At 28.6% G+C, this 11426-nt stretch overlaps 1 protein-coding gene across 3 annotated transcripts in view; it reads right to left on the bottom strand.

Annotated features, from left to right (window-relative positions):
- Positions 1 to 3248: 3248 nt before the first annotated feature.
- Positions 3249 to 11426, bottom strand: part of LOC143249838 (glycine receptor subunit alpha-2-like) — a 57625-nt gene continuing 49447 nt past the window's right edge. For all 3 annotated transcript variants that reach the window (XM_076500382.1, XM_076500381.1, XM_076500383.1), the window contains one exon: positions 3249 to 4783. In XM_076500382.1, the coding sequence (XP_076356497.1) occupies positions 4580 to 4783 (204 nt within the window). In that variant the 3' untranslated portion in view covers positions 3249 to 4579. The remainder of the gene's footprint in view (positions 4784 to 11426) is intronic.

Below are 11426 nucleotides of genomic sequence, written 5' to 3'. Positions count from 1 at the left end.
TAAATTGTATTGTTGTTTGTATATTAAGATATATTTGTGTTAAGGTAAGAAATAGTATATATTAATCAAGGTGGCAAATATCATAAATCTATAAATCTGATACATATCGATATTCAATTAACTTCTAAGTTACATTTTCCGGCTATATGAAATCGTGAAACGCTACATAATAAATGGGAAACTAGTCCTAGATGAATTATAATATGTAACATCTTTATCAGTTGCTTACTAAAACTATATCAATACTAATACCAGTGTAAGGCTTAGTCGGCATAGTTCGTTCCATTTTCTTATCTTGCGCGATCTTTTACAATTACTAGGTATTCAAGTGTTATTTGAGCAAGTAGAAATAAAGATTGGTCCGGCATGGCCAAATGAGTTTAGGTGTTAGGTATTCTGAAGATCGCAGGTTCGACCCTCCGTCACTCCAAACATACTATCCTTTCAGCTGTGGAGATGTTATAGTGTGACGGTCAATCCCACTATTCGTTGGTAAACGAGTAGCTGAAGATTTGGCGGTTGGTGGTGATGACTAGCTGTCTTCCCTCTAGTCTTACACTGCTAAATTAGGGACGGCTAGCGCAGATAGCCCTCGAGTAGCTTTGGCAAAATTCAAAACAAACAAACAAAGAAAAATATTATTATTTAATAAGTCCTGAGATTTCATCTTCTATTACTCGATAATAGAAAACACTGGTGATTGTGGTGGTTTTAAAGAAACAGATAATCTTCACTCTACCAGATGAACATTTGTTATATTCCTAAACTAAAAGACACGTAGCTCGCTTCTACCGATAAATATTTTGTTCATGATCTGACAACATTCTAATTCAAAGAAACCTGATTACTATCTCACAGCGTGACGTATTACCTAATACTATGATAAACAAGTATTATTCGTGATGTATTAGAGAATAGTTTAAAACAGGCATTCTGCATATCATATTAGAACATAGCATAAAACAGGTATTTGCGTTTCATAAAACAATGTTACGTAAAACGCATATTCTCCGTACCATATTGCAACATAGTTTAAAACAAATTTTTGTGTTTCATATAACAAAGTTTTATGGAATTGGAATTTTGCGTGCCACATGAAAACACTGCAGAATAAGAGTTCTCGTCAAAAATAATTACTTTATGTCCTATAAACTTATTACACTTGATGCTTCGATGAAAAGCGTTCACATTCATAATGTTAGCACATAATTACAATATTTACAATTACCGTAACGCATAAAACGGTTCAACATTATTACGGAAATTAGAGTGTGGGTACATTCCTATAACAAAGTAACAGGCGGATATCTGCTGTGTTCACCCAGCCCAAACCGAACCGTTGATTTTAGCGTTGTAACTCCGAAGACTTACCACTGTCCCTAAGGAAGACCAAAAATGGAGTTCTTTTGGAGAAGCTACCCTCTAGTACAGCGGTAAGTCTACGGAATTACAACGCTAAAATCAGAGGTTCGATTCCCTTCGGTGGCCTCAGCAGATAGCCCGATGTGGCTTTGCTATAAGAAAACACACACACACATCTTTTAGAGAAATATTATTGTTTTTATTTCCTTTCCTTGTTATATTTAATGTAAGTTTCAGAGATTTCTAAGAAGTTTCTTTTTAGTTGAAGTTTTTCAGTTTTGCCGGTATTTTTGTTTGTCAAAGCATTTTTTTTCTTTGTGATTATCACAATGTCACTAATTAGTTGTCTATCTAAGGTTTTGTTTTATGTGAACTAAACCTCAATATATCTTTTTTTTAAGTTATAAAGGTTTGTTAGCTCAAATTCAGAAGTTTGGAGAACATTATACAATTTTTATATAGTGTTTTCTCATTCAAAGCGTAAATTCATGAAGGCCAATTAATCAGAGACTGTATTATTCAGTACAACAATGAAAATTGATGCTTTTAATGTTCCTTTTGGTGTGAAGAAACCAAAAATAAAACAACTTGACTTCAAAACAACTGGACGCTGATGCACAGAAATAGTCTTTATTTCTTTAGACAAACAAGATATAACGAAAAGTGTAACTTGTTATTACAATATCTGAAAATAAGGTGATTGAAAAAATGCACACGAAATTACAATCTTCATAAAAGTAACTAAACATTTAAATATTTTAAAAGTAAATAGCCTTATAAATATATTAGTGTTATTATATTCATGGTTGAATAACAGCATCGACTTCCAGGGAAAGTGGTTAAGGCGCTCGACTGGTAATCTGAGGATCTCGGGTTCGAATCCCCATCACACCAAACATGCACGCCCTTTCAGCCGTGTGGGCGTTATAATGTGACAGTTGCTCCCACTATTCGTTGGTAAAAGAGTAGCCCAAGAGTTGGCGGTGGGTGGTGATGACTAGCTGCCTTCCTTCTAGTCTTACACTGCTAAATTAGGGACGGCTAGCACAGATAGCCCTCGAGTAGCTTTGTGCGAAATTCCAAAAACAAACAAACAATAATGGAAAATTCTTTTTAATTATGTTAATTCTAACGGAAAGTTATTTTCAACTCTCTTACCTTTAATGGAAAGTTTTTGTCAACTCTGTTAATTCAAATGGAATGTTCTTTCCAAATTATGCTTACAGAAAGTAATATGTGGCTTAAGACTGACTCAGCGTGGTCAGATAGTCAAAGTGCTCGATTCATAATCCGAAGGTCGCGGGTTCGAATCTCCTTCACACGAAACATGCTCGCCCTTTCAGTCGTGGGGTGTTATAATGTGGCTATCAATCTCACTATTCTTTGGTAAAAGAGTAGCAAGGGTTGGCGGTGGGTAGTGATGACTAGTCACCTTCCCTCTAGTCTTTCACTGCTAAATTAGGGACTGCTAGTGCAGATAGCCCTCAGTAACTTTGCGTGAAATTGAAAAAACAAAGAAAAACAAAGTTACACTACTAAATTAGAGATGGTTAAACCAAATAGCTCTCGTGTAGCTTTGCGCGAAATTCGAAAAGCAACAAACAAGCAATGCTCAAGACGTTATTTGTGAGGGTTATGTTAAAGTGGGTTCAGCGAAGGTTAGTTCTGTGGCACAGCTCTGGATTTAGGGTCTGCCGAGCAAGATTCAAACGTGTACCAAACTACTAGGTGCTCTTCACATTTAATTTGCAGATGAGTTGTAAGTGTCAAGCATTTTCCATGGCAAACTGTGGATCTAAGATTCGTGGTTCACGCTTTATTACCGCCATAAGGAGTCCCTCTTTGAAACCGAAAGTTGGTTATAAGAGTAACAGTTAAATCCTCTTATTCGACCAGTTAGAACTAGGAAAGGCTAGCAAGATTCATCAAGCAAGCGTTATAAGAATAACAGTTAATCACAGAGGTTTGAGAATGCTGTTGTCAAGCTGTCTTCCCTTTGGTCAATAGTTTAAAATTAAGGATGGCGGAAGATAACATTCGTAACATCGCCATAAATACAAAATACAAATTTTAAAGTGAAAATATTCGTTTTTGTTAGAAAATAATAAGTAGTACGTTCATAAAAATCTGAAATACCTAAAACTCTGAAATATCTTGTATATTCCCAGGAAATACTTCTATGAAAGTGTTTAAGATATTAAAAATCATGCACATTAAACAGGAAAAAGCATCACAGAAGAAAATTAACTACATGGACACTTTACTTTCTGAAGATCGTTTCCAAGACGACCATGTTATTGAGTTTCTTAGGTGATGATTTCTGTAAAACAATGTGGACAAGAACTGTCGTAAAATATTAAAACATTAAAGTTCACTATTGATTAATCGAAAGTCAAATATAAATTTTGTAAGAGCTTTTTTTTATCACTCGTAACACCAGATTTTGTAGTAAGGTAATAAACAATAATTAAGCAACGCCATGAAATGTTCATCACACCAAATTTTGTAGTAAGGTAATAAACAATAATTAAGCAATGCTTGAAATGTTCATCACACCAGATTATGTAGTAAGGTAATAAACAATAATTAAGCAACGCCATGAAATGTTCATCACACCAAATTTTGTAGTAAGGTAATAAACAATAATTAAGCAACGCCGTGAAATGTTCATCACACCAGATTATGTAGTAAGGTAATAAACAATAATTAAGCAATGCTCTGAAATGTTCATCACACCAGATTTTGTAGTAAGGTAATAAACAAAATTTAAGCATTTTATAATAGAAAACAAAACTACTACATCCAAAATGGTGAAAATTCGTTTCGCAGTTTCTTTTACATTCAATATACTTGATGTATATTTTCATTTCTGAGAAATATTTCTTTCTGCAGCTTATACGTTAACACCCATCTCGGGTTCGCATCCCCGTCACACCAAACATGCTCCCCCTTTCGGCTATGGGAGCGTTATAGTGTGACGATCAATCCCACTATTCGTTAGTAAAAGAATAGCCCAAGAGTTCGCAGTGGGTGGTGATGGCTAGCTGCTTTCCCAGTAGTCTTACACTGCTAAATTAGGGACGGTTAGCGCAGATAGCCCTCGAGTAGCTTTGCGCGAAATTCGAAAACAAACACTTAACACCCATTGCTTTAAAGTAAAAAATAATATTTTGGAAGAAAGCATTAGAAAACTTGATTTATTAAAAGGAATTAGGCCTTAATTTTCCAGTATGTACACGTACGAGATCCAGTACACCAAGTTGAACACAAAGAAAGATAATGGAAAGGATATTCGACACACTTTGTCAACCCTCTTGGCGTATTGCAAGTTTCTCACCCCAGCAGAAGACACACGTTTTATGCTCGTGTCGCCTACGTCTTCTATCTTCTCTTCTTCTTTGCTAGTCACTTGTTTATTTCTCTAAAAAAAAAAACATACATATGGGAAGTTATTCCTATTCCAAATATCTCTGAGGAACATTCATATCAGTTGTGTAATAGTTGTTTTACTCTATAAAAATGTTCTGCTATGACTTAGCATGTATTCACAGTTGTATATTTAATGTTAAATTTAATGGAAAGTTCTTTTCAATCGTTATTAATCAATTAGAATGTTAATAAATTTTAAATGTTAACGAAAACAAATTAAAAACGACACTAGAAGGTTTGAAGATCATATTTCAATGGAGTATATGGTGTATTCACAAACAACAGGTTTTTCTGACCTAACTTATTCCCATTTCTTAGAAAGTTTAATAATAATTGGTGATTTTTGTTCGCACAAAATGAACGTGTTCATTTTATCCTACCAGTTACACAGTAAAGCTAGTTGAATATTACGGTTTCGAGCTGTGTCTGCTATAGATCAAGTGCGAAATCTAACTAAGAAACCACTTTCGTTAATAAAGAATACAAGCAAATGTTTTAACAAAACGTTTGTCATATATCAGAGGTAATCTCCAAGATCACATCATCACAGAGTTTGCCCTGATTTGAACATCAATGATTTTAACAAAATAAATTTGTTGAAGTTGAGTCCTGACTCAGAACGAGCGTGACACCAACAGTGACTCTAACTAGGTAAAACAGATTCAACCAGACAACTGTTAACAGTTTCTTACTTATCTAACTGTCCTTACAAAACGGCCTGGCATAACTTGGTGATGAGGTGACTTGATTCTCAATCTGAGGTCGCGGGTTCGAATATCAGCGCTGAACATGTTCATCTTTTCAGCTGTGGGTCATTGTAGTGTGATAGTGAAACACTATTCGTTGGTTGTAACGCAAGAATTAGTTAACGGTGAGTGTTATTGGCTAGCTGCCTATCGCTTCGAAATTAGAAACGGCTAGCGCAGATAGACCTCGAATAGCTTAGCGCTAAATTCACAAGAAAAACCAAACTTCTATTTCTAACGAAACGGTTAAAAGCAAACTTTGCTTGTTTCTCGAAATCTCTCCTCTTGTATTTCCATAACTGTAAACCAATCAACTATTTTTATGTAGCATCTTTACTATACACTTCATGTCATAATCCAGTAACACGTTTCACAAAAGTCCTTTGGTTAACAGTTGGACTAGATATAGGACTAGATATGACAAATGGTCTGTGTAAGTAAATCTGAGGTGAAAATAAAATTTTCTTAACTTTTGTTTTATCCAACGGATATAATGAGCAGTGTGCATGTTTTTATGAGTCATATGATATGTCAGACGAAGTTTAATAGATACATTAAAATTTCGTCTTGGAAAAAACCTATATATCTAATTACAATTAGTAACCCTACATATATAATTATAATAAGTAACCATACATATCTAATTATAATTAGTAACCCTACATATCTAATTATAATTAGTAAACCTACATATCTAATTACAATTAGTAACCCTACATATATAATTATAATTAGTAACCCTACATATCTAATTATAATTAGTAACCCTACATATCTAATTATAATTAGTAAACCTACATATCTAATTACAATTAGTAAACCTATATGTCTAATTATAATTAGTAACCCTACATATCTAATTATAATTAGTAAACCTACATATCTAATTACAATTAGTAAACCTATATATCTAATTATAATTAGTAAACCTATATATCTAATTATAATTAGTAAACCTACATATCTAATTACAATTAGTAAACCTGCATATCTAATTATAATTAGTAACCCTACATATCTAATTACAATTAGTAAACCTACATATCTACTTACAATTAATAAACCTGCATATCTAATTACAATTAGTAACCCTACATACCTAATTACAATTAGTAACCATACATATCTAATTACAATTAGTAACCCAACATATCTAATTACAATTAGTAAACCTATATATATAATTACAATTAGTAAACCTATATATCTAATTACAATTAGTGAACCTACATATCTAATTACAATTAGTAACCCTACATATCTAATTACAATTAGTAAACCTATATTTCTAATTACAATTAGTAACCCTACATATCTAATTACAATTACTAAACCTATATATCTAATTACAATTAGTAAACCTATATAACTAATTACAATTAGTAAATCAATATACATAACTACAACTAGAAAATCTATGTATCTAATTACAACTAGTAAACCTGTATATATCTAATTACAATTAGTAAATCTATATACATAACTACAACTAGAAAACCTATATATCTAACTACAATTGGTAAGCCTGTATATATCTAATTACAGTTGGTAAATCTATATACATAACTACAACTAGAATACCTGTATATCTAATTACAATTAGTAAACCTGTATATATCTAATTACAATTAGTAAATCTATATACATAACTACAACTAGAAAACCTATATATCTAATTACAATTAGTAAACCTGTATATATCTAATTACAATTAGTAAATCTATATACATAACTACAACTAGAAAACCTATATATCTAATTACAATTAGTAAACCTGTATATATCTAATTACAATTAGTAAATCTATATACATAACTACAACTAGAAAACCTATATATCTAGTTACAATTAGTAAACCTGTATATATCTAATTACAATTAATAAAACTATATATGTAATTACAACTAGAATACCTATATATCTAATTACAATTAGTAAACCTGTATATATCTAATTACAATTAGTAAATCTATATACATAACTACAACTAGAAAACCTATATATCTAATTACAGTTGGTAAACCTGTATATATCTAATTACAGTTAGTAAATCTGTATACATAACTACAACTAGAAAACCTATATATCTAATTACAATTAGTAAACCTGTATATATCTAATTACAATTAGTAAATCTATATACATAACTACAACTAGAAAACCTATATATCTAATTACAATTAGTAAACCTGTATATATCTAATTACAATTAATAAAACTATATATGTAATTACAATAAGTAAGCCTATATATCTAATTACAACTAGTAAACCTGTATATCTAATTATAATTAGTAAAACCATATATATAATTACAATCAGAAAACCTGTATATATCGATTTACAACTAATAAACCTATATCTTGAACTACAACTAGTAAACCCATATATTAATTACAGTTAATAAACCTACATATCTAATTACAATTAGAAAACCTATATATATAATTACAATTAGTAAACCTATATATCTAATTACAATTAGTAGACCTACATATCTAATTACAATTAGTAAACCTATATATCTAATTACAATTAGTAAACCTATATATCTAATTACAATTATAAAACCTGTATATATCTAATTACAATTAGTAAATCTATATACATAACAACAACTATAAAACCTATATATCTAATTACAATTAATAACCCTACATATCTAATTACAATTAGTAACCCTACATATCTAATTACAAATACTAAACCTACATATCTAATTATAATTAGTAAGCCTATATATCTAATTACAATTAGTAAATCTATATATATAATTACAATAAGTAAGCCTATATATCAAATTACAACTAGTAACCATACATGTCTAATTACAATTAGTAACCCTACATATCTAATTACAATTGGTAACCCTACATATCTAACTACAACTAGAAAACCTATATATCCAATTACAATTAGTAAACCTGTATATCTAATTACAATAAGTAAGCCTATATATCTAATTACAATTAGTAAACCTATATATATAATTACAATAAGTAAGCCTATATATCTAATTACAATTAGTAACTTGTCAATCTAATTACAATAAGTAAGCCTATATATCTAATTACAACTAGTAAACCAGTGTATATCTAATTACAAAAAGTAAACCTATATATCTAATTACAACTAGTAAACCTGTATATATCTAATTACAATTAGTAAACCTGTATATATCTAATTACAATTAGTAAACCCATATATTAATTACAATTAGTAAACATATATATCTAATTCCAATTAGTAAACCTACATATCTAATTACAATTAATAAACCTGCATATCTAATTATAATTAGTAACCCTACATATCTAATTATAATTAGTAAACCTACATATCTAATTACAATTAGTAAACCTATATATCTAATTACAATTAGTAAATATATATATCTAATTACAATTAGTAACCCTACACATCTAATTACAATTAGTAACCATACATATCTAATGACAATTACTAAACCTACATATCTAATTATAATTAGTAAACCTATATATCTAATTACAATTAGTAAACCTATATATCTAATTACAATTAGTAATCCTACATATCTAATTACAATTAGTAAACCTACATGTCTAATTACAATTAGTAAACCTACATGTCTAATTACAATTAGTAACCCTACATATCTAATTACAATTAGTAACCCTACATGTCTAATTACAATTAGTAACCCTATGTATCTAATTACAATTAGTAACCCTACATATCTAATTACAACTAGTAAACCTACATATCTAATTACAATTAATAAACCTGCATATCTAATTATAATTAGTAACCCTACATATCTAATTATAATTAGTAAACCTATATATCGAATTACAATTAGTAAACCAATATATCTAATTACAATTAGTAACCCTACATATCTAATTACAATTAGTAACCCTACATATCTAATTATAATTAGTAAACCTACATATCTAATTACAATTAGTAAACCTATATATCTAATTGCAATTAGTAACCCTACATATCTAATTACAATTAGTAAACTTGCAAATCTAATTACAATAAGTAAGCCTATATATCTAATTACAACTAGTAAACCTGTATATATCTAATTACAATTAGTAAACCTGTATATATCTAATTACAATTAGTAAACCCATATATTAATTACAATTAGTAAACATATATATCTAATTACAATTAGTAAGCCTACATATCTAATTATAATTAGTAAACCTATATATCTAATTACAATTAGTTAATCTATATATCTAATTACAATTAGTAAACCTACATATCTAATTACAATTAATTAACCTGCATATCTAATTACAATTGGTAAACCCTACATACCTAATTACAATTAGTAACCCTACATATCTAATTACAATTAGTAACCCTACATATCTAATTACAATTAGTAAACCTATATATATAATTACAATGAGTAAACCTATATATCTAATTACAATTAGTCAACATACATATCTAATTACAATTAGTAACCCTACATATCTAATTACAATTAGTAAACCTATATTTCTAATTACAATTAGTAACCCTACATATCTAATTACAATTAGTAAAACCATATATATAATTACAATCAGTAAACCTGTATATATCTAATTACAACTAATAAACCTATATCTTTAACTACAACTAGTAAACCCATATATTAATTACAATTAGTAAACATATATATCTAATTACAATTAGTAACCCTACATATCTAATTATAATTAGTAAACCTATATATCTAATTACAATTAGTTAATCTATATATCTAATTACAATTAGTAAACCTACATATCTAATTACAATTAATAAACCTGCATATCTAATTACAATAAGTAACCCTACATATCTAATTACAATTAGTAAACCTATATATATAATTACAATTAGTAAACCTATATATCTAATTAAAATTAGTAAACCTATATATCTAATTACAATTAGTAAACCTGTATATATCTAATTACAACTAGTAAACCTATATATCTAATTACAATTAGTAAAACTATATATATAATTACAATTAGTAAAACCATGTATATAATTACAATCAGTAAACCTGTATATATCTAATTACAACTAATAAACCTATATCTTTAACTACAACTAGTAAACCCATATATTAATTACAATTAGTAAACATATATATCTAATTACAATTGGTAACCCTACATATCTAATTATAATTAGTAAACCTATATATCTAATTACAATTAGTTAATCTATATATCTAATTACAATTAGTAAACCTACATATCTAATTACAATTAATTAACCTGCATATCTAATTACAATTAGTAACCCTACATACCTAATTACAATTAGTAACCCTACATATCTAATTACAATTAGTAACCCTACATATCTAATTACAATTAGTAAACCTATACATATAATTACAATGAGTAAACCTATATATCTAATTACAATTAGTCAACATACATATCTAATTACAATTAGTAACCCTACATATCTAATTACAATTAGTAAACCTATATTTCTAATTACAATTAGTAACCCTACATATCTAATTACAATTAGTAAAACCATATATATAATTACAATCAGTAAACCTGTACATATCTAATTACAACTAATAAACCTATATCTTTAACTACAACTAGTAAACCCATATATTAATTACAATTAGTAAACATATATATCTAATTACAATTAGTAACCCTACATATCTAATTATAATTAGTAAACCTATATATCTAATTACAATTAGTTAATCTATATATCTAATTACAATTAGTAAACCTACATATCTAATTACAATTAATAAACCTGCATATCAAATTACAATAAGTAACCCTACATATCTAATTACAATTAGTAAACCTATATATATAATTACAATTAGTAAACCTATATATCTAATTAAAATTAGTAAACCTATATATCT

This window comes from Tachypleus tridentatus, chromosome 4 (genome assembly GCF_004210375.1).
Source record: "Tachypleus tridentatus isolate NWPU-2018 chromosome 4, ASM421037v1, whole genome shotgun sequence".
Taxonomy (NCBI): Eukaryota; Metazoa; Arthropoda; class Merostomata; order Xiphosura; family Limulidae; genus Tachypleus; species Tachypleus tridentatus.
Note: the sequence above shows the minus strand (reverse complement) of the source record. Positions and strands in the feature narration are given on the sequence as shown.